Source organism: Mugil cephalus, chromosome 22, assembly GCF_022458985.1.
Source record: "Mugil cephalus isolate CIBA_MC_2020 chromosome 22, CIBA_Mcephalus_1.1, whole genome shotgun sequence".
NCBI classification, from domain to species: domain Eukaryota; kingdom Metazoa; phylum Chordata; class Actinopteri; order Mugiliformes; family Mugilidae; genus Mugil; species Mugil cephalus.
This window is the reverse complement of record NC_061791.1, coordinates 5909951-5934294: the sequence shown is the minus strand read 5'-3', so window position 1 is coordinate 5934294 and position 24344 is coordinate 5909951. Positions and strand designations below refer to the sequence as shown.

The window sequence follows — 24344 nt, the reverse complement described above, 5'->3', positions numbered from 1 at the left end:
ACATGGTATTAGTCAGACAAAAATGTCCCAATTATCCAGTTGCCTGGAGTGTTTCGCTGACATGCTACTCAGAGTGTCCTGAGGAAAACAAGCAGAGGCTTTGGGACGGCTGAGCGGAGACGCAGGACTCCGGACGCTCCTCTTCACTTTTTGTATGTATTTTATGATTTTTTTTTTGTTACTTCTTTTAATCTTTTAATCTGTTTTCTACTTTGATAATGTTTCTGAGGATTGTGTGTGTTAGCAGACTGCACTTATTTCTGTTGAAGCAGTTTAGTGAAGCTGATCTTGTTGACATCCTTTAAATGTTTTTTTAAATGGAAAAAAAAATATATGTTAAAGGCTGCTAAATCTACACCTTAAATGTTATTAATTCATGTCTCACGCGGAGTTTTTTTCTTTCTTTCCAGCACCAAATACAGCAACCTTCTGGAGGGACGTCATGTTCTAAGTGGAGTACAGCGCCCTCCTGTGGCACATCCAAGGACATGGTGGGCTCACTCTGCCGGGCTGTGTTCACTTGCGCTCCCCTCCTGTGGTTGTTGAGGGTGGGCCGGGGGATGCCTGACCCCGCGCGGAGGGACCTGCTGATGCGCGAGGAGTGGTCCAGGCAGACGGGGGGAGGCTTGGCGCTGACACCGGCGGAGCAGAAGCTGGACGCTCACCTCCGCCGGTTGAAGGAGCAGGACATGTCCGCGCCTCAGTTCCCTCCTGCCGTCCACTTCTTCAAGGCGAAGCCGCTCATCCAGAAGAGCCCGGTCTTCAAGCTGCTGCAGAAGATGCCTAAAGGTGACCACAAGTATTTGATTCATGGGATTTTAATGGTTTAATATAGTTTTCTACATTGTTATATATAAAGTGTATCCTCATCTGACATGTACAAGAAAAATGTTCAAGCAAAAACACCCACTACTGGACACAGAAACACTTAAAACCACCACATTCAACAGTTTCATGTAATGTTCGATCTACTTTATGTAGTATATCTATGCCAGTGAGTGTAAGTATGAGTCAGCTGTGGCAGGAAACTTGAGTTGTTCTCTGACTCCAGCTGCACATTTAGAACTAAGAGTTGTGGTTCATTTGGAAAATGGCTAAAAACGGGTAAAAATGCAGAATAAAAACACTTAGAAACGGCGCTGAAGGGCAAGACAGTTGTGGTTCTCCTGCAAAAGAGCTTAAAAAAAGACAGAATGAGCTAAAAAAATAGTTTTAAGTCATTTTCAGTGTACGTAACATACTTATACAATATACTATGGACCCTAAAGAGTCACAAAATAAAGACAAAAAAAGACACATTCAGGCTTTCTTTAATTTAATGTTCTATGTACCACATGTAGTATATCTATATCGGTGACAGACTTTCTCCATCTGTGATGTTTAGCTGCAGGTTTGGAACAAAATTAACATCCTGCAAAACAGCTAAAAAGAGAGTAAATCGTTACAAAGACAAAATAATTACAATAAGAAATGCAAAACACGTGCAAAGAGTGCCAGAAGTACTTAAAAAAACTTGGCTTTTTTCCAGTGGTTTTATGTTACACACTGATCTGACATAACGTTATGAGTTATGTAATACTGTGTAGGTCTCCCTTATGCCTCCAAAACAGTTGAGACTCAGCAGTGAATGGACGCAAGTCTTCTGATGGTGTCCTGTGGTGTCTCGAAACACGATGTTGGTTAGTGGGGGGGTTTTGGGTCCTATGGGTTAAGAGAAGAGGAATCTGTGGATCATCCCACAGATACTTGGATCAGTTCTAGTGAGTTTGAAAGCCAGGTCAACGCCTTATGTTGTTTTTCATGATGAGGAGTGTCATCGCTGTGGGGTGGGGGTGCCTGGTCTGGTCTAGGTGGGTGCTACATATTTAAGTAACATCCACATGAATGCCAGGTCCAAAAAGTTGAACCTTAAATTGTCGCAAGATGGTCAACGTCATTTACTTTTTCTGTCGGTGGTTTTAATGTTGTGGCTGATCAGTGTATATGTCTATTACAGTGATTGTCAGTGTGGATCACAACTAAAACGAGACAAAAAAATTATGATAAAACGTGCAAAACAACAAATCAAAGGTGCATATTAATATTCGCCAAAGACTTTCAAGAAACAAAATAACAGACGACACAGTCACATGGTCTTTGTCCTGGCGTCTGCATGGGTTTGAGGTTCTGTCTGGGTTCTGGCGACAGGCGCGGCCCTCCACGTGCACGGCTCCGCTCTGGTCAGCGCTGAATGGCTGGTGAAAAACGTCACCTACAGGCCTCACTGCTACATCTGCTTCACCTGGGACAACTCGGTCCGCTTCCTGTTCTCAGACCGCCAGCCGTTCCCCCGATGGGACTGCTTCTACTGGCAGCTGCTCGAGACCCTGAGAGCCAGAATAGGAGACCGCGAAAGATTTGACGACAGGTGAAGTATTGTCTAATCCTTCCTTCCACACTGATGGAGAGATTAAGTAGGGACCCCCTATATTAAACTCAACCTAGTGCTATTTATAAATATAATCAATGTTAAGCTATTCAAACAATACACATGTTTTTTCCAAACATGTGGCCGTGCAAATGTCGTAAAACATAAAGATACCTGACTGGTGTACACAAGACAGATTCAAGTTTTAATTTTTACCCGGGGACTGAGTAGCGCTCTCGGCCAATTGTGCGGCCAATATGCCTGTAAATTGCGGCCTCTTGATTGGCTCAGCCGTGATAGGGGCGGGGCCTACTGTGTACAATAGACTGACAGGTCTCGACACGGCTCCTGTATCGGATGTGAATGAGTGAAGTGTTGACTGAAAGATATCGTCTTCTCCCTCCATTTATCACTTTACTAAAATGTGTTGTATTCATTCTATATATATATACCACTAATATACTATATTAGACCCTCATGCAGTACCTTCGCGGACAACCTAGGGGTCGCAGCCCTCTTGTTGAAGACCTATGACCAAGGTCGATATGGCAAAAATATCATATCACGATTTTTTTTTTTAAATAAAATCACGATTTCGATTTTATCGCGATCTTAAATTGAAAAATGAAAAACAAACAATTAAGTCCAAATAACCTTTCTTAATAGATTTTTATTTTAAGTAGTCGCAGTTTTGCCTGCATGTGCAAACAATCAAGTTTACGGTAAACAACAACAACATTCTAATTAGGTGCACTCTTGGTGGCCCCTCGCTGTTTGGCTCTCAGCATATTGTTTGGGATGCTTCCTCTTCAAATGATTGAACTGTGCACAGAACATTTGCCTGCGCTTCATCAGTTGAGGAAAATCCGAACCAATTCCATATAATGGAAGTGGATTTTTTTTTAGTGACGAACTCCGTTCACCAACTCCGTTGGCTTTCAGCCATGGCTCCATGCGGCTACCGCTACACACATAAACAAGGAGGCGGGTAAGAAAGCGCGTCACTGCCCGTAATTCGCTATGATTGGTCGGTCAGGTTGACGACGTAATACGTCTTGTGCGTCGGTACATCAGCAAAGAACTGCAATTTATAGAATGCGCCCTAGACGATCCCACGAACTCTGCAGTTTGACAGATTGTCTTCACGTTGTAATCATTCACGATTTAATATCGTCATATCGCCCACCCCTAATATATATATAAAATGTCTAATCAACCAAATATTTTGCGACCCCCGCCTGCAGTACCTTCACTGACCCACAGGGGTCGTGGATCCTTTGTTGATGCTTTCTTTTTATTTTATTTTTTTCTTTTGCAACGCATACACATTGACAAAAACAGAAAACAAAAAAGCAAATGCTAACATCAGAAAAATAAGCTGGATTGTTACATCACTGTCTTCGATGCATAGACAGTCCATTTCTCCCATTTTCTCAACGTTGTTCCTCTTGAGTCCTCATTTTATGAGTCAGTTGCTCCATAACATTTCAGTTTCAGTTTCACAATTTGCTGCCAGTCTAAATTGCTTCGTTATGGGCTATGAAACGAGATTTTCTTTCTTTTTTATTCTCAGTTTAATGCAGCACCTCACGCTGTTCACTGAGGATCCAGATGGTGAATATCCAAGCCAAGATATCGTGTGGGAGAAGTTCGAGAAGGCGTTCATCGCGGCTGCAGGGCTCATTACGCATGCCCCCGTGCTGAGGGATTATTTCTACAAGGGGTTTGAGGAACTTCTCCTTGACAACGTCATGTATGTGGAGCTGAGGAGCGGCCTCTCGAGGGTTTGTGTTTACTTGCCTACTTCACTAGCCTTTTCTTGACGTTTCTGGACCGTGTGAAGTTTTCTAACTCTTGAGCTTTTCTGTCTCGCAGACGTATGAGCTCGATGGAACCATTCACGATAAGGTCTGGACTCTGAGAACGTTTCAGGAAGTTACAAAGAAATTCACTCAAGATCATCCAGACTTTGTCGGGGCCCGTATTATCATTTCTGTCCACAGGTAAAAATACACAATCACAGAACTCCTGGCTCTGCATTTCACATTTTAACAAATACAAACTGTGCAGAGGTGAGACTTAAAGAACTTATAAATTAATATTTTTAATCTCATATCTCATAATTCTACATAGAGTGTTTTCCAACACTTCAGTGCAACTCAGAAATCTTCTTAGCAATCAAATAATGTGGTTCTCTTTGAACTACTCGGATTAAAAAAAAAGAAAAAAAATGCCTTACATTTTTAACAAAGTGGGGACGATGTGCTCTGAACTCAAACCTCTATTTTAAGTGTTGCTGCAAGCCGGTTTGGCCAAATGATTCAGCAAGTGTAATTCAATATATTAGCTCTTAATTGCTTGGTTTCCTGGCAACAGAACAACTGTAAAGGTAGCAGCTCTGTCAGCCAATTAAAATTTAATGAGCAAATGTCTCTGAAGGAGTTTTATTGAGGCTGGACATCACCCCGATGATGTCACGTTGAATCAACTGTGAGTTGTCACAATAGACTAGCTTTGAGATGTCGGAGGACTGTAGGACGCAGTGCTTTTGGAGTTTGACAGTATATCTTAACGTCTGTCTCTTTAATTTTGACATTTTTTTTTAGACATATCAGTGCTGTACAGATGTTTTTCTGTCGGTCCCTGACTGAAATATTGGCGTGAAATAAGGATATTCATGCTTCTTAGAGGATGAATCCAAATTTTGGTGATCCCTGACTTGTCCTCTACTGGCACCAGTAGTAGTAGTTTTTTTGTGTTTTTGACTTAAAATCTCTCAACAATAATTTGTTGCCATGAAACTTTTTTGAAAAGAAATCTTCCTTTTGTTAATCAGAAACCACAAACGTAACTAATGTAGCATCCCTTTGCGTTTAGCGCAAACAAGCACATGTTAGCATGCTAACAATCCCAGCTAAGATATCCAATGTTAAACTTTTTTGTTGGATGCTAATAATAATTTTCTTTCCTGCTGCAAATTTCCCCCATGTGAGATAAATAAATGCTCATCTCATCTTATCAAGACCAGATTAGCATTAGCATGTAGCTCAAATCTGCTGCCAAGTTTCCACAAATGCCAATTCCTGCTTTTCCTTTTTGTAGAGAGGGATTCTTAAGAGCTTTTTGTCTGTGGCAGATGTGACACGAGTGTTTCTTTATCACTGCTGCTTTGACTCCGTTTGCTCAGACCTGCGTCTAATGCTGGAACTCGTTTATGCTAAACTCTATTATGTAGTTTCTCTGTTATTGAATTCTGTTGTGCTGTCTTCTCTCTCTGTGTGTGTGTGTGTGTGTGTGTGTGTCTCACTGCTTTTTTTCTCATCAGGGCTCTAGGTGTTTCCGAGGTCAAGGCAGCTGTAAAAGAGGCCATTCAACTGAAAAAGGACTTCCCAGATGTCGTTGCGGGATTTGACATGGTGAGGACACATTAGGTCTTTGGAAGGGATTCATTTGTTTTTCTTTGAGTTATCAGTTTATTACAGGGGGCATAGATTATCCCACAACTGTAAATTCCCCCTACGAGTGACCATAAAAGACGACACGGAAGTTAGTTCCTATTCGGCACTTAAGGGGAAAGTGTTTGTCTTGATGTAAAGACATTTTAGGTAAGACATTAACTTTGTCTGACACCCACTATTGTATTTGTGAAACTTTTATTTAATTTGTGAAAATGCTAAGGGGGAGATTTCACTGTTTTTGTTTGATACTGTACACCTCATTAGACCAGGTTCAGATCAAAAACCGCTGTATCTACACTAATCAGATCTGGACTAAATTAATCTACAGACCCTGAAGATTCATTATAACACAGTCTCTGATTTGTTAAAGTTTAATTCTATTTGTGAAAATACAGAAAAATGCACATTTGACCTTTTTTTTTTTTTTTTTTTTTTTCCCAGCCTATAGACCACATTAGACCAGGTCTAGATCAAAAACTGTTGTACCTAGACTTATCAAAACTGGACTAGAGCATCCCACAGATGCTAAACATTCATTATAACACTGTCTCTGATTTGTAAAACCTTTATTCTATTTGTGAAAATGTAATACAGGCACATTTCAGTGTATTTTTTTCATATTTTTTTGGCATGTAGACCACATTAGACCATGTCCAGATGAAAAACCACTGTATCTACACTTCTCAAATCTAGATTAGATTAATCTACAGACCCTGAAGATTCATTATAACACAGTCTCTGATTTGTGGAACCTTTATTCTATTTGTGAAAATTTAATAAAAGCACATTTCAATGTATTTTTTTTCAGCATGTAGACCACATTAGACCAGGTCCAGATCAAAAACCACTGTACCTACCCTTGACTTGCAAAAAAAAAACAACAAAAAACGGTGAAATGTGCATTTATTGCATTTTCACAAATCAGAGACTGTTACAGTGACCGTTTGGCCTCTGTCTGGGCCAATCAAACAAAGTTAATATTTTACCCAAAATGTCTAAAATGTTTTCACATCAATAAGTGTCACAAAAAAACAACAATCCGTCGCAGCATGAGTGAGTTTTTAGAGTTAGTACGAAGTAACACCTATTACTTGCAGGTTGGCAGGGAGGACGGTGGAAGGACTCTCTGGTTCTTCAGAGAGGCGCTTTCTCTGCCAGCTGAACTGGGTGCCACATTGCCATACTTCTTTCACGCAGGCGAGACAGGTGGGTGGACTAAAAGCTTCAACTACACTATTACCACTGAGCACTTTCCAAAAGCCAAAATGCCTTTTTATTGTGTGTGGACATAGATGCTGAAGGCACCGACGTAGATCAAAACATTCTGGACGCCCTTCTCTTCAACACCACTCGCATCGGACATGGCTACGCCTTGGCACACCATCCCCTTGCCAAAGAGCTTTCCAGGAAAAGAAACGTGGCCGTGGAGCTGTGCCCCATCTCAAACCAGGTAAGGAAACCAATTTTACCTGGCGCAATAAAAAAAAAAAATACCTAACACTCATTTATATGTAAATGATTTTCTGTTTTTTTTTTTTTTTTTTTTAAACCTCTGATGTGCAGGTGCTGAAGCTGGTGTCAGATCTTAGGAACCACCCTGCAGCTGTACTCATGTCTGAAGGACACCCGTTGGTGATCAGCTCCGATGACCCGGCTATGTTCGGCAACACGGGCCTCTCCTACGACTTTTATGAAGCCTTTGTTGGAATCGGAGGACTCAAAGCAAACCTGGGCACCCTGAGAGAACTGGCCGTCAACTCTATCAGGTCAGAGTTGGATTTTAGTTCGCTCGTGTCTCTGTTTTAATGTTTAGCCTTTTAACAGCCTTGCTGTTTGTTTGTTTTTTAATTCTTATCCTTTAATTGATTTCGCTATAGATAAAAAATCCTGAAACGTACTTGAAAAGGGTTAAAAAATGTGGAAAATGACAATGAAGTTGAATGTAGTGGTGGTGTTTCACCTGTTGGCCCAGAGGAACATTTTGACCCACAAATTACTTTAGTAATTTAGTAGTATGGGCTTTCTGAAAATGCATGTACTTATTTTTACCATAATATAGTAATTAGGTGTGCAAAAACAAAATAAATGCAAATTATAACAATTATTTATGCAAAACTTCTTACCAATTACAAGGAGTCCCTCACAAGGAACGTTTTCGATTTAAAAATTCTTATACATTCATTTCAAAGTTGCCCCCAAAGTTACCAATTAAAGAGATCCAATTAGGCGCATATGGTGCTAAATAAATAAGTAGAAGTGTAAAGAAAATTACCTGGTAACATTTGGTACTTTAAGAAAAAGGGCATGAACTGGATCTCTTGTAATGTGAAGTTTTGTGAACTTTTTCCACTGGGTCATTCTCACTGAGTTTCTCCTGCTTGCAGGTACAGCTCGCTGCCAGCTCATCTGAAGGATATGTGTCACATCATGTGGCAAAAAAAATGGGACGCCTTCGTATCTGCCAGTTTATGACGGCCAAATCCCAATGGATCCTGTTTCACTTGAACAATGTTGTGTAACCAAACTAAAGAAAACATCCAACTACAATTAAAAGCCTTTAAAACAAACAAAAAAGACCTCGCCCCCTCGGAGCCTTGTCGTTGTAAAGGTCAGACTGAAAACAGATTAACATGCCTTGTTGTGTTCTTGGCGGATGTTCTGGTCTGACATGGGGAAGGTAGGTACTTCTACAGTTCTTTTTCTCAAACAGCGACAAAGGTGTTAAATAAAAGAGCTGGTGAGAAAAGTCATGAAAAGTCATTAAAAGTCATTAAAAGTCATGAAAAGTCACTAAAAGTCATGTTCACACGGATATTTCAAGATTCAAAACAAAAAGTCAATTAGATGTAAGTCACAAATGATTACAAATAATAATAATAATAATAAAATGATTATCTCAGCGATTCAGTTCACAACCTTGCTGTGTGTTAAGAAAGACTAAGAGTTGCTCTAGATGTTTCACTGACAGAGCGCAGTCTTTTTGCTTTCATTGGTCTCTGATGATATGTTGGATGTTCCAGACCTGAGCAGTGCACTTTTGGATAACTAGCGTGTAATAGCCGTGTTCATCCATAGCAATTTCCAGACATCTGTTTGTTTCTCTGTTGTGAATGGGTCCTCCCTGGGGGGGAAAAAAAAACACATTTCATTATCTACTTTTTTCCCTCCAGACAGGCTTGACATGTATTGAAATGTGTACCTGTTTAAAATCCCATAGCATGTGGAACTTCTTCTGCTTGGCCAGCTTGCACTCATACAGCCCTGGGTTGATTCCAGAGCCCGGGTCCACCAGGCACCGGTTGCTGTTGTACTTGTGAGATTTGATCCCGCCGATGTAGAGTAGACCGTCAGTGCGATAATAACAGTGCTGAAAACAACGGAACAATACTAAACAATAAAATCACATGCTTTACAGCAGGAGTTTTCAACGTTTTTCAGGCCAAGGAACCGATGGAGAGATCAAGTAGGGACCCCTTATCTACAATATGTGTTCCATATTAAACTCGACCTAGTTCTACTTATGAATATACATTATTATTATCATTTTGCATTCAACATTAAGCTATTCAAATGATACCCAGACAGAAATATTCATTATTTTTCAAACATTCAAACAGGGGCAGGGCCTACTGTGTACAGGAAGTTTAGATTGACTTGGCTAGTGCAGCGCTGTGTGTGAAGGTTGCTGAAATATGTTGGGTCCATGTTAATGTGTATTTAAAGAAATTCAAATTTATGGGGAAATATATGTGTGTGTGTATATATATATATAGATAGAGATATAGAGATAGAGAGAGATAGATAGAGATATATAGATAGAGATATAGAGATATAGAGATATAGATAGATATAGATAGATATATATATATATATATATAGAGAGAGAGAGAGAGAGAGAGAATATATGCGTTACATTAAGTGGTTAAACATACCTGTGGTTGGAAGAAGTGGCATGTATAAATGATGGGTGTGTTCCCAGGCATTGGACCCTGGTCAATACAGAGATCTGGCTTCAGATCATTGATCAGCTGTCAAAAGAAGCAAAAAAAAAAAAAAAAAAGATTAAAAGCAGCTGCTGTGCGATACAGCTTATCATCCACTTGACACTCCCTGATTGAATGTGAGTTAAGTACATATTGAAAAGCAAATAAAACCAACATCCAAGACGGCTATGACAGAGCCGTGGAGGTCTTTGAGTTAGCCTGACATGCAGGTATGATTTTTAACTTACAGCTCCATAACCGAGCAGGTCACCCAGGGGATCCAGCTGGGGGTAAACGTTATCTAGATACCACTGAAATGGTTTACACTTCAGCTTCTCCCTCAGTTTCTTCCTCTCCGACACATCCCCGATGTCTATACCATGACCCTGTCGGGAAGAAAAGGTTTATCAAACAACCCTTTTGATTCGGGGAAATGAAGTGTTTGCATCATAGCTCACAACGCCCAGAGCCCACTGAACAATTATTGGCGTAAGTGCCACATCTTACTTTTATGGGAAGGTTCCAAGCCATGTTGACATTGTATTTGTACTCATCCAGCCACACCTCAGCTACCCTCAATGCGTTACGCTTCATCATGGTACTCAGGTCGGGGAGGTAGGGCTTCACTGCTCGTTCGATGTGGGCGATTTTGGAGCAAGGTATAACTTCAACACTTCCTCCACACAGCCACACCTGGGAACACACAACCGTTACACATTTAAAGAGCACTTAACACGCTTACGTCCGTGTAGTACAGAGAGAGGGTCGCAAAATCTTTGGTTGATTAGACATTTTTTATACATTTTTAATTTTCCCCCACAAAATTCAAATTTATTAAAATACACAATTACTAGAATCGTGTATATTTTAGTAAAGGGAGAAATGGAGGCAGAAGTCGCTCCTATCAGCCAACTAGTAATAGCTTGGTGATTTACTGTCCCTACTACATACAGCTATGTTTCAATTTAAAACTGGACTCTGTTGATTATTTTCTTTATTTGTCAATTATTTATACATACACTAGTTAGGTATGTTTATGTCGGGTACGTTTACAACAGTTGCACATCCACCCCTTTTTCATACCTCAGGGTCTAATTTGCGTCTTTTGAGTCTTTCGGGTTTGGTGGAAACTTAGTCAATCAATGACCTGAAGGAACCTTTGAATAAAAAGTTCCTGGAGCTAAAGGTTTTGGGTGCTTTTGGTGGAAAAGCATCTGTTGTTAATTTTCTTTCTTAAGAGTGACAATGTCTTAGTATTTGGAGGTTTTTGGTTTTAGACCTTGACAATGCAACTCAATGCACTTAGGCTCAAAACTACAGTTTCTAGTCACGATGAAACCAATTATTTGTTTAAAAGAAGTCTCACCCGGATGCCTAGCTCCACATTTTCTCCGCCATATATTTTCATTCCACCGTCAAGACTTCCAATCTCTCCAAAGAACTTGCGGTCAGCCACTAGTATCCCCATGATGGACGGGCTTCTGCAAACACAGCGTTGGCAAAGGTAAAAACATTTAAAATGCGAAAATTGGCATCACACTGCACAGACCTAGAAATGACAATAATGGGACATGGGTTATATTAAAATTAATATAGTGGGGGAAACTCAAGCTTAAACATGTAGACTAAATAGGATCAGCACAAAAATGTCCCTCCAACCATATATCGAGGGTTTGGAGCCAGAAGGGCGTAAGTGGCATTTTGGGCGAATATGAGTTCTATACATCAAAATAAAGCTCTTGATGAGCTCTATCCAATGGTGCCAAAAAGAGATCAAAGAGTGCCCTATCTGAGATCAAATTGCATTGAATAAACCAACAAAACAATATAGACCTAACACAAAAGTGTCAGTAATGTTTGGAGCCAGAAGGGCGTAAGTCCTTAGTTACGCCCTTCTGGCTCTGAAAAATGTAGGGTGTAGGACGTAGGACATGTTAATTCAGAGCCAGAAGGGCGTAAGTGTAGTTGGTGCCCTTAAACTGCATTCAAAATAGCTGACACAATTGCAGACATGGAACTGTCTGAGGCAGAAAAGATTTTGATTAATATTATAAAACATACTAGTGAATCCTATATTGAAGAAGTTAAGTCAGAGTTGTTTTGAATGTATTTCATCATAAGTGTGATCATGATAAGACATAATCCTGCCTTGAAAGCCTTCCCTTGTTAGCCTAGACTAACATGGCTAACATTTATCCCGTTGTTTTGGTCTGATCTTGCAATGGGAGTATTCCTCACACATACAGTCCCCTCTAAAGGTATTGGAAGGGCGTAAGTCCTTAGTTACGCCCTTCTGACTCTGAAAAATGTAGGGTGTAGGATGTAGGACCACATGTTAATTCAGAGCCAGAAGGGCGTAAGTGTAGTTGGTGCCCTTAAGACTAACATGGCTAACATTAATCCCGTTGTTTTGGTCTGATCTTGCAATGGGAGTATTCCTCACACATACAGTCCCCTCTAAAGGTATTGGAACAGCAAGGCAAGGCCTTTGCAAAAGGCAAAAGCAAAGCAAGGCCCTTGCTTTTGGTTTTCACTGAAGACAATTTGGGTTCAAGATCAAAAGAAGAGTATGAGACGAGTTCAGAATGTCAGCTTTTTGTCAGCCTGTTCCAGGTTTCAACCCAGGCCAAAAAATAGACTAGTCATGCAGAGTTATTTAATGTTTGAACAGTCAACCTGACGAGAAACACCTGTCAGTCACATGTTCCATTACTTTTGCTCACCTAAAACTGCTGTAGTGTAATACAAATGGTGATAAAAGCCGACATACTGAACTTTTCTCTCACACTCATATTTTGATCTTAAACCCAAATGTCTTCAGTGAACAACAAGGGAATTTGCCTGTTCCAATACTTTTGGGGGAACCGTACGCACAGTTCTACAATGCTCTGACAGTGAGTGGAACTAAACAGACTAGTGAACAGAAAAGCAAATAAGACGCGACATAATTCTTTGGATGAGGTCAATGAATAGAAAAGTGAAATGAGTAAAAAGTATATAGTATAGTATTGTACTATATAACTCATGATTTACCAATCAGAAGTGTGTTTAGCAAGTTCATTGACTTTTATTGCTGTCTGTACCATTCAGCAGATGTCCAGAATAAAAAATTGAAATTAGAAAAAAAAGAATGTTAAAGTTAAAAGAAAATTAATTACTTATTCAAGTGTTAATTATTCAATTGATTCCCCTTTTTACCAATTATTGTCTGCATTGTTCAGCAGATACGCCAAATGTACCCATGGAAGACTTGAAATGTTTGGTGCCAAAAAGGCGTATTTGACGTTTTTGCCATATTTTTTGGATTTTAAAATGTTTTAGAACATGTTCATTGTGTTAATATGCTATCAGTTTATTCCTTAAATACTCATTCATATAAGAAAGTTTGTGGTTGCAATGTTGTGGTTTAAGGTTAAATACAGTTGATTGAAGTGTGGTCAAAATCTTGTTTTGTCTCTCCTGTAAAATTTGTCAAATGCCACTTACGCCCCTCTGGCTCCAAACCCTCGATATGTTTTAACAATAAAATATAGGGATGTCCGATAATATCGGCCAACCGATAATATCGACCGATATTAGCCTATCTTTGGAATATCTGTTCATATCGTCATCGGTTTTACCACAGATAATTAAAACAGATAACATAATGTATGGGCTGTGCTGCTGCGCATTTACCGGCGCGCTATCGATGATATCAAACCGCACCCGGAGCCGAAACAAGATTATACAACAAAGTAGTTCCGACCAAGCAATCTAAATTGGTCAATAAAACATTTAGAACGTGCTCAAATCCATAGACATTAATACGTTCATACTGCATTAATACTAATGTATTAATACGAATGTATTAATGCCTATGCTCAAATCAGCATTACAGCACGGCTGACTCATCACTAAAAATATCACTCCGCCATCTCCACATTGTCACGTCCTGAAAATCTATAACATTTAAACAAATACGAATAAAGTCAACTTCAATAAAGTAATACATTTGAATTTACAATTTCAGCTTTCTTTAACAAATATTCTGTGTTACGAACCTGTTAGACCACCATGTTTTTACGAGTGTAACTCATTTGTGTGCAGCACGTCGGAGATCAAACAGTTCAGTGAGCGCAGAGAAAATATTTTTACAGGCTAAATGTGGACTGATATGGACTGAAGAGGAATATTCCGTTGGATAAAAAACATTATGACGCAGGCTTCAAAATAAATGTGAAATTAGGAGACCAGTCTGTCTATGGAAAAATATATTTTTCAGGAGACATGTTAGTCTCTACAAGACTAAACTAACAAAGCAGTTTAGTGTTTTTATGTGCGCTATTTATTTAGTTTGGGCAACTCCAAGATCCCCATAAACTTTGACGGTACTAGAAAGTTTCTCCGTTGCTAGGTTGTTACTAAGGCTCTGGCTACTTGCTGGAGTAGTAAACGGTGTCCCATTACACGTAGGAGTCTACCGCTGTGACCAGGTTTTAGTCATGCCCCATTTATTTCCATGGAAACGGGAAGCACACTCGCAATTTTTTTTTTTAATTTTGTGAGCAAAATATCCATCAACATGAATATATATTTAAATATACGCTTTATTTTGTTGGTAATTGTTGTATAATCGCAATATTACCCTCGAGGGTGTGCTTAAACGTAATTTGAGCACTTCGGTGACGGCTATCGAATATTGGCAAAAAGTCAATATCGGACATCCCTAATAAAATATAATCAAACATGTGAACTACTCCCTATTCTTCCCATTAGCTAGATTAAAAAAATCCAATCCATCCCACATGTCCTTCAACCAAATTTAGCATTAGCAAGTTATGTATAGCTATGTAGAAGCAACTAAAGAAAAAAAAATAAACTTAAAAATGGCTAAATTAACATGTTAATCTTTTGTTTAATTTTTACAAAGAAAACTATTATAAAAATGAGAAATTGGGGTTTAAGTGGGTTTTTGTGCTTCACTGTTGGCTTGGAGCAGTAACTAGCTAGTTACCTAGCTAGCTAGTTAGCTAGCTAGGTAACAGCCAGTCAGCGCCTTTTTACTATCTAATGCTGACATTAAAAGTGCGCCTGTTTACCATGTTCGTGAGATAAGTAAATATACACAACCCTCTCTTGTGATATTCCCAAAATTATAGAACAAAATTCACAAACAGTAACGTGTTTTCTGACGTTTTCACAAACGGCAGAGGTGAATGGAAAACTTAAGATATTGTAGTCTGGTCCCTTGTAATTTTATCAACATGTCTGGGAGAAACACAGATGTTTTCGCATCCTTTTCTATATGCCCTTGAAATATCTGCATGAAGTTAACCGGACGTTAGCTTGATAAATTATTCGCTTTGGTGACTTTTAGGCAGCAATAGTTGCATTGCAGCAGTGTCGCTAGCTACACTGTCACCTTCTCAAGTGTTTCTCAAGCCCCCATTGATGTTATTGGATGTCGTCATCTATTTAAAAGTCAACTGGTGGAATGAATACATGGGATTTGTTGATGTGAACACAGCATTAGGGCTTAAGTTTCTAACTGAACATTGACCTTCCAACAAACGTTTTCCAAAAATGTAAAACTGTTCCTAAAAGTGTAAAAATCAGTGTTTTGTGAAACTCTTACTTGCCGGGCTGTGAGTCGTCCTTTAAGTCGTACCACTCAGGCCTGAAGGTCTCGTACATGCACCACAGAGCCCAGTCGAAGGCATCGGCAGAGGGGCCGCAGGGAATCAGGGTCAGGTCATCAGAATTAACTCTGTCAAAAACTGGTGTCAGAACCACGGTGCGGTCCTCTTTAATCCGAGCTAACAGCGGCTCGGCCCTACACACAATGACACCACAAGAACTTCATCAACACAGCAAAGCTCGAAATGAACGAATGATTCTGCATTTGAACCAACCATTGCGTGTGGACCTCTATGTGAGCATCCAAGATGGCCACCACGTCTCCTACAGCCGTCTTCCACCCTGACAGTCTGGCCTGAGTGAGGCCAAGCTGCTCAGAGTGCCGCACTCTCTTCACCAGACCTGGACATTCTTCATGAATGGATTCGATGTAATTGTCCAGTTTCTCTCCCAGATCCTCTGTGAAATGTAAGGCTTTAATAACCAGAATATCCAGGTATTTGTCTAATAAATTCCACACCCATGTTCTCCAGGCTTGTTTGTTTAGTCTGATTAGATTTATTACATTAATCTGAGGCACAGTCATAGCTGTCAAACACTTCCTTTGATATTTCACTTCTTAACCATACAAAAGGCACTGCCTCGCTAAGTCAGACTGTTACTTGTTTAACTTGGACACCCAAACTCAGGTGCATAAATTCATTACTGTATTTGTTCCGTAACTTCAAATCCTCCATAATTTCCTGGAGGACTTTTGTTGCTCACTAATCAAACATCAGTTACAGGATTCTAAGGTTGTTTCTGACCTTTTTCACCGCTGCCAATGTAATTGAAGCCTAAAATCTGTGTCTCTGCTTGAGATAATATCACTCCGTACCATTCGTGCTGTGATCGTCCACCAGTATGATTTCTTTCAGCAGCCGAGCCGGTGTCCTGTCGATGATGCTACGGATGGCTCTTTTAAGGATCGAAAGTGCTTCATCCAGGTAGATTAACACAACGCTGATGGTCGGCAGATCCTCTGGATACTTTTTATCAGCACACCTGTGGGCAAAAATATGACGAGGACAGTGAAGATATTTAAATGAGTAGAAAGCTTTTTTTTAAAAAACAAAAAACAAAACATTATTATTCAAACTACACATTTTTTATACTGTATGTATATATATATATATATTTATTTTTTTTTAATTTTTAAAATACACATTAACCTGAATCCAACATATTAATTTTAGTTCAGCCCTTCAGCGCACCGTTTCACACAGAGCGCCACGCTAGACCTGTCAATCTAAGCTTCCTTAGACACAGTAGGCCACGCCCCAGGTTCCCCGCAAATGGCCAAGAGCTTATTCAGTCCCCAGGTGAACTCCAGAAGCGCCCTTCAATGTTATATATATACAGATATATGTTTATGTTTATGGCAGTTGCACGGCCACCCGTGTATTATTTGAATAGCGTATTACTTACTGCATAATGATGATAATAATGTATATTTATGAATAGAACACATATGGAGGTCTCTACTTAATCTCTCCAGCAGCTTGAGGGTCCTTGCCCTGAAAAACGTTGAAGACTTCTGCTGTAAACTGTGGAAGTTTGCTTAAAATAATTCAATTTTCTGCTCATCACTAGTTGGATTTAAGTCACAAAAAGGGCAATGAAGGTTAAAATAACAACAAATACATGCTCCTATGTTTTACAAGCACTTGCAGCTTTGCACTTTGCTCTGTACTGCTATGCATCTGCAGCCTGGTTTTGCAGAGCCTCTGCTCCTGAGGCTCGTCGGGCTGTTAGAAAATTAAAGTGTGCTTTATGCATACCACCTCCACTAAAAATAGCCTTTGATTTTCATGAGTCAGTTTACACAACAAAGTTTTATGTCGCCAACTGCCCATGTTTTTCTCAAAGATCAGTTGATGAAGCTAGATTATTATTGGACCCAAATAATTCAATTCGAGCAGCAGTAGAATGTCTGTTTTAAAAATAATAATAATAACATCTAGGTCTCTAGGCTAAATGAGTATCATAAAACTGAAGGAAGGAAGGAAGGACTAAAGGAAGGAAGGAAGGAAGCTAGCTGTGCTCACTTGAGCGGCCTCGTGTCTGGGATCTCTCTGTTGAGAGGCAGCCGGTCACTGAGGAAAGCGTTGTAGCCATATCTCTGGAACAACGTCTCTGCCTCTTTCTGCTCCTCCTCCGATAGATCCTCCCCCCACTTCTTGAACAGGAATGAGTTGGGGTACAGCTTCCTCACCACCTTCCTGTCTTTCTTCACCTCGGCCTTCACATCAGCCGGCTCCAATTTATTCACAAGATTTACTGCAGGGAAAACAAAGACATATTAGTTTTATCCCTTCTCATTAGTTTGTTCTTTGTCGGTAAGACAAAATGAACACTTGCAAAATCAACAAATGCACCTCCAAGAATCCTAAATATAATGTAGATATACTACATAAATAGCATATATGCAATTTATTTGCCACTGAGATACATATGCAAACTATTTAACAAACTAAACTGCTGCAACAATTTATTTGATGATTAGTAGCTCTTTTTTTAGCTGTTCAATTAATCAATTAGACATGAAATTAATAAGATATTAGATTTTACAATGATCAATTCACAGTTCTGGTCATTTTAGTTGTTTTTCCCCTAAATGAATTGTCCAGATGCATCCTACTCACAGAGCCTGTTGATGTCCTCTTCCATCTTGTCCATTCTCCTGAGCATTCCCTGGCTCCTGACGGAGTCATTGTGGTGAGCCCGTTGGAGTCTCTCCGAGTGGGTATGGACTTCCCTCTTAATGGAGCCCAGGTAAAAAGCAGCTGAAGCCAGGGCGAGGATTAACAGCAGTCCCTTAGACCAGCCAAGCCTCATCTTGCTCTTTCTGTGCATGTGGCATCCACTGCCCTGCCTCACATTCGAAGAAAGGGTGGAGAAAGTATTCCCCTGCCTTTAAAATCAGGTGCTTCCTCAGCTCAGTCTCCACACCTCCACACAGACGCTCCAAAGCTGCGTCATCTGAGACGTTTGCGCAACAATCAGCACAATCAAAATGTTGGCTGGTTTTCATTCTTGTGCTATCTCTTCGTTGCATTACACCTGAGGAACAAGGTGTAGCCTTCACCATCAACTGGTAGGAGAGAAAACCAGCAGTACTCTGCAAGTGGCAGGAACAGGACTGAATGACACGCCAAGTGCAGGCTTCTTTTTTGGTTTTTACAAGGAAAATGTCCAGAATCTCTGCTAACATCTTATCCTGTAAAAAAAAGTCACACTTTCTTTAGCTTCGGTCAGGATGCGAATCAGATCTCTGTCCAAGCAAAAGAAAAGGTCAGTGTTTGTCCAATTCCATGTCAGGTTTCACACGTGCCTCTTTGCCTCCTTGAAGATGTCAAAGAAACGACAGAAAATCCACAAAAAAAAACAAAAGTTAGATGCGTTCAAACAAACCGCACATAGAATAACTCTTATAATTAGTGGTTGATACTGCGAGTTATAAGGTTCAAGTTTATTGTGATTCTTTTGTGTCAGTTATTCTATTTAATTTTATTATTTTCAATCACTTTCTGTTCATCTTTTCGTTTTACTTACACAAGTACTTCTCTTTAAATTTTGTTTTTAATTTTTTCGTGAATATTTAGAAACGACTGAATCAAATAGTTCTGCCTCATGACATCATATTGGCTTTCTCCTGTTAATTTCCCAGCAGGAAGGATGACATCCGTTCATAAAACCACAAACAGGAACCGATCTTTCATCATCACGAACATCCCGCAATCTTTGTAGTGCCCGTTATTAATTTCTTAAAGCCTTAAAGCAAACATTTGTCAGAAGCTCTTTCTCCTATTTGATCGCCCAAGTCCAAGGACATTGTGTGGTGGAGAATAGTCAGGGGTGGAGTTCTGTGTATACACTATGGAGGTGTATCCTGCTTTAATTTCCACAAAGAATTCTGAGGAACTGACACGTGCTGAGTGACCTCAGGGAGGTCGGGTCTCTGAGATTCACTTTGGCTGTTTTTTCTTAAATCTCACAGATGAAGCAGTTCCTTAAAAGAAAACTAAATTATTAACTGTTTATATTTACCCATGCTGCCACTCTGTGTATTTTACACCTTTTTATACTTATACCATTCTACATTTAAGGAATTATAATTATTTTCTACACCGCTATATTCCCTTTTTATTTTATTACATATAAAACATGAAAACTGTACTAAAAAGACATTAGAAACAACAATTTAAGTCAGTTAAATACAATACATAAGTTTGTATACATGTAAAAAATGTTTTAATAGCATCTGTGTGAGCAGTTTGTTGGACAAACCCTGGAAGTTGTGGATAAGAATTTAAATGATTTAACTAAAATAGTCAGCGGGTTAATCCATAATAAAATAATGATGACTTGCTGGCGGCGTATGATTGCAGAAAATGATGGTAATGCAATAATATCTAACAGTATTAACTATCACAGGAGCCCATTATTCTGCACTGAGCACTTTTAATACATCAGTGTTTCTACAATGTGGGGTCTGTACCGGACCGGAAACATGCAGCAGCACACAAAATTATACTGGTTTTCAAATTTTATTCTTTATATACACAATATACAATGTTTACACACATCAGAGGGAAACAAGTTATTAATGTGAGCATTAAAAAAAGCAGTATATGGATAACCACACGGATGAAAAAATGATCTGACGATATGTGATATAGTACAACTCGAAGACAAAGACATGCTGCTTAGACATAAAGGACTGTTTGACCCATTTAGTGACTTGCAACACTAGGGTGAAGAGGTTTGACTCGAACAAGTCGAGAGAGTCCGAGTCGCAGCCCCTGACCCGGAGACTTCACTGCAGGACTCTGGGACGTTGTGCTTTTACCTATTTGTGCTGGAAAGAGAAACAGTCACAGTGTTAGCCTTTAAATTTCCTCAAATGTCAGTAAAGTGAAATGCTGTGGTTCACTTATACAGAACCTGGTGGGGTCCACTTGGGTATTCCGGCCCCTGCTGGGCTCAGGGAGACTACAGACTTTGATACTGAGGATACTGTGGAGGATGAAGCCGGTCTTTTGGGGGCAAGTTTGGATGTCGGAGGACTTCGCACTGGGGTGGAAGCTGCTGTGAGACGATGCATTACAATTACTACGTGAAATTACTGCAGCAGCCAAAAGAAGAAGTGTCCTGGATGAAACCTGGAGAACGTACCTGCAGACTTTGATTTAGACTTGGACGGTTTTGATGGTTGCTTTTCCTTTTTAGAAGCAGGAGTCGCTTTAGTTTTGTCATTCTTTGTTACTTTCTCCTTCTTTTTAGTCTTGTTGACTTTCTTTACTGTAAATTCTTCATCTTCGCTCTCAGCTGGTTCACTGAAATCTTCATCACTTTCCGAATCTGTTAAGAATTTAGTGCTGTTTTAAAGACATGAACGAAAAAGACACATACCAGCTGATTAAGCAGCCATTAAGAGGCGGTAACCTGGCATCAGTTTGGGTTCATAGTCCTCATCTTCATCCTTTTTTCTGTGCTCCACCACTGCTTTAGACTCAGCCATCCTCTGTCTGGACGGGGCATTTGACACCTCTGCTGTTATTATGTCCAGACCTAAAAAAAAATAAGGATACTGTATTTGTTGACTCCAAGCAAATGAAATGTGGAACAGAAATGTACAGTGGATGAAACACTTACCTATAACTGCACCATCTACGCTGCAGTTGGAGCGATGTAAAAGTGCTGGATCTGTGTTTTCATCTACTGGGAGTTGAACTTTGACGTCTCCCGGAAGAAATTAACAGGAAAGTTGGTAACCTTATTAAGAGCACGCATTTAAGCCTGTACTTAGCGCACGAAAAACATACCTTTACTGACGGGAGCCTGGTCCCTCTGTCCATCTGCATTATTGAGAAGAGACAGAGTAATGGCTGCTTCCAGATCTCTATCGTACAACTTCTCATCCAGAGGTTTTCTGTCAAAATGAATTAAAAGTTTCGAGCGAAGGTAGATAAATATATATATATATTAGGCCTGTCAAAATTAACGCAGATTAATCTGTCTTCATGATTAGTTTGATTAAAAAATGGATTCAAGCAGTTTGTCCAAGTAGAGTTACAGTCGTGCAAGAGCAAATGTGCAGCATTCTTTTCACCGAACCACTTCCAGCCTAAAATACCACACTAACGGCAAGTACACGTATACGGGATTCTGATTGTACTTGGTCTAACGCATCAATCAGCTTGAGACAAAGACAAGCTGGCAATGCTGGCTTGCAAATATCTGGCCAAATATCCTGCAGCTACGGTTGCGTGTGAGAGAGTTAGTTTGTCTTAGTAGCTGCGGAAAGAGGAGGAATAGCACCATATTAATTAAGATAAAAAAAAGGAACTAAAAGTTAAGTTGTGAGTCTGTTTGCTCATGCAAAATTAAAACGTGATTAACATACATTAAGCAACTGTGGTTAATCTGATTAAAAAATGTAACCGTTTGACAGCACTAGTACATATCTATAAATAAAATAAATTAAACAAACAACTGGTACATTACATTTACACACTTTTACGCAGACTGCACAAATTATACCATGAATGGTTGACTCTTCCTCAAATGTGACAGTGAGGTACTCCTCCAAGGACACACATGTGACTTCAAATATTTACTTGTCAAAAAAAAAAAAAAAAAAAAACTTAGCGTAACTATCTCTCATGCTTGTAGCATGATTCATGATCAAAGTCCAGCTTCATGCTTAGACATTAGGGACAATGCCAGCCACCCGCTGCACACCATTATCAGCAACCAGAAGAGCCTGTTCAGTGACAGACTGCTCCTTCCTAAGTGCAGGACTAATAGACTCAGGAACTCAGTTCCTCATGCCAGTCACACTGCGCAACATTTGTTATTTAAGAGTTTATTGTACATTGTTTATTTCTCTTTTTTCTTCTTTTGTATACAGCTGCTTTCCCTCAGGAAGTCATCCCAAATGAGTTGAGTCTAAGTCTATGATAAAAAAAATTACCTGCTCTTCTGACTCAGTGTGGATTGTAAGTTGTTCTCTTGACTGGAAGACTTGATTGATAATTTCCTCGGTTCCTGGTCCCTGGCTTTTTTGCTGGGTGGTGCCTTGGCACAGGCAAAGTCCTCATCTGACACACAAGAAGAGAAGAGGAGAAAACAAAAACATATTAGTCGAGAGAAGTCTATTCACGTGATACTAACAAATGTCTGATCAACACTGACGACAGCAGAGATGCAGCAAGCAATGAACAGAGTCCTGTTGCACTGACACGCTTAAAAACATTCAGTTGCGTCTCTTTACTTTTCCTCTTATACAACACTTTTGCACTTGCTTCCATGTTGTAAATACTGATCCTCTGAAGAATCCTCTTTATATTTCCAGGTACACTTCCTTTATTTACCAAGTAATCACATGCACTCCTCTGACAGTTTGGTAAAATGCTAAACAAATATGCGAATAGTTTGCTTTTATAGTTTTTATTTAATGGTTAACTCACCATCATCAAAGTCATTGGGTTCAATGTAACTCACGAGCTTTGTCTTCCTGAACGTCAAGAAAAATGAACATGTAAGCGACAATAGGTAAAAAGAAATATCAGGCCAAGGTGAGTCAAAGAGACTCTATAGTCAGATGTGTTTGTGTACCTTGAAGGTCGGTCCATAGCTTGTTAAATCACAAAGATTGTATTTGTTATATAAAAACACCGAAGTCGCAGGCTAACGTTAGCTAGCTGGAGAAGCTAACCTAGCCTCAAATGCAGACAACTCTGATGCCGACGCGCACTCGGTCATTAACAACTTAGCGAAATGAGTCTATTGTCGCTGACTAACGACTTAAAATAACGTTATTTCAGTTACACAACTGTTGTTAAGAAACTCTCCGTCTCCATGTTCGTCTCTGCTTTCAACCAGCCCGCCTGAACCGACAGGAAGTGACGTAACGCAGCGTCGACCTATAGTTACGTGCCGATCGACGCTGCAATGTCGATAAGGTCGATACCACCGATACAAGACGTTCTAAAATCGACTCTCAAATCAAAATAACGATACTGTTGAAACTTTTGTACTGTACATAAATAGGTGGGTTTACACGGAGTCGTATTTTCCGATTACAATCGGTTTAGAAGTCCAAACTGAATGAAAATTTTCCGTATAAACACCTCAATCGGTATAAACAGGGGTAGAATATTCCTTCTCCCAAACTGTCGTGTAAATGGTGAATCGGAATGAGGCATGGCCTGCGTTGACTTATCTGCCCAGAAACCCTGAAGATCAGATACTATAAGGCAACACAAAAGTGGATATGACCTCACAAACTTTCAGAATCAAGAATAAAAGTGTGAGAACTACTGCTGATTAGATGAGAGATCAGTCACGGGATGTTTGGCTTTGAGCATGTCACACGTCTGTAATACGGCTGTTCCGATTAGAAGTAGAGGTACGTGTAAACATCAGATTGGAACGGATCACGTCAGATGTAAACAGCTGATCTGAAACCTTCAATCGGAATGATTTCAATTGGAATGAGGAAAAAGTCTCCACGTAAACCCAGCTAATGACAGTGTGTTCGCATGGGCGCAGTTGTGATCTCATTACGTGTAACCAGAGACATCTGGAGAATCAGAAACAGAATCAGCTTTATTGGCCAAGTGTGTGTGCACATACAAGGAATCTGGCTCCGCTCACATTGCTCTCTTGTACAGAAAACGCAGCATAAAAATAAAAGCGTAAAAATTAAAATTGCACAACATAAATTAGACTTCAAAGAGATTGAAAAAATAAAATGCAAGAGCAGATATATACAATAGGGTTGTACAGTGAGTATGATTCCTGACCCTGGACTGTCGTATAAATGGATCCAAA

At 39.7% G+C, this 24344-nt stretch overlaps 3 protein-coding genes across 4 annotated transcripts; 1 reads left to right on the top strand and 2 right to left on the bottom strand.

Moving 5' to 3' along the window:
- The first annotated feature begins 15 nt into the window (after nt 1-15).
- ada2b (adenosine deaminase 2b) lies at nt 16-8432 on the top strand. The gene is made up of 10 exons (XM_047575179.1): nt 16-152; nt 411-789; nt 2188-2407; nt 3981-4191; nt 4283-4410; nt 5733-5823; nt 6963-7071; nt 7158-7315; nt 7429-7631; nt 8250-8432. The coding sequence occupies exons 2-10, from the start codon at nt 489-491 to the stop codon at nt 8335-8337; spliced, it is 1509 nt and encodes a 502-aa protein (XP_047431135.1). The 5' UTR covers nt 16-152; nt 411-488; the 3' UTR covers nt 8338-8432.
- LOC124999933 (probable polypeptide N-acetylgalactosaminyltransferase 8) lies at nt 8317-18486 on the bottom strand. The gene is made up of 11 exons (XM_047575178.1): nt 18149-18486; nt 17552-17783; nt 16342-16508; nt 15740-15923; nt 15463-15660; nt 11215-11329; nt 10356-10541; nt 10097-10234; nt 9798-9893; nt 9065-9232; nt 8317-8986 (listed from the first exon to the last, which is right to left on the bottom strand). The coding sequence occupies exons 1-11, from the start codon at nt 18357-18359 to the stop codon at nt 8852-8854; spliced, it is 1830 nt and encodes a 609-aa protein (XP_047431134.1). The 5' UTR covers nt 18360-18486; the 3' UTR covers nt 8317-8851.
- Nucleotides 18487-20034: 1548 nt separating this feature from the next.
- rad51ap1 (RAD51 associated protein 1) lies at nt 20035-23655 on the bottom strand. 2 transcript variants are annotated; one of them, XM_047575181.1, is made up of 9 exons: nt 23127-23655; nt 22979-23025; nt 22483-22609; nt 21332-21438; nt 21162-21248; nt 20952-21077; nt 20682-20867; nt 20451-20591; nt 20035-20364 (listed from the first exon to the last, which is right to left on the bottom strand). In XM_047575181.1, exons 1-9 carry the CDS (start codon nt 23141-23143, stop codon nt 20240-20242), a joined length of 963 nt encoding a protein of 320 aa, XP_047431137.1. In that variant the 5' UTR covers nt 23144-23655; the 3' UTR covers nt 20035-20239. The 2 variants fall into 2 exon arrangements, with proteins under 2 accessions (XP_047431137.1, XP_047431136.1); XM_047575180.1 differs by having other exon boundaries at nt 20451-20594; nt 23127-23643.
- Nucleotides 23656-24344: the final 689 nt, after the last annotated feature.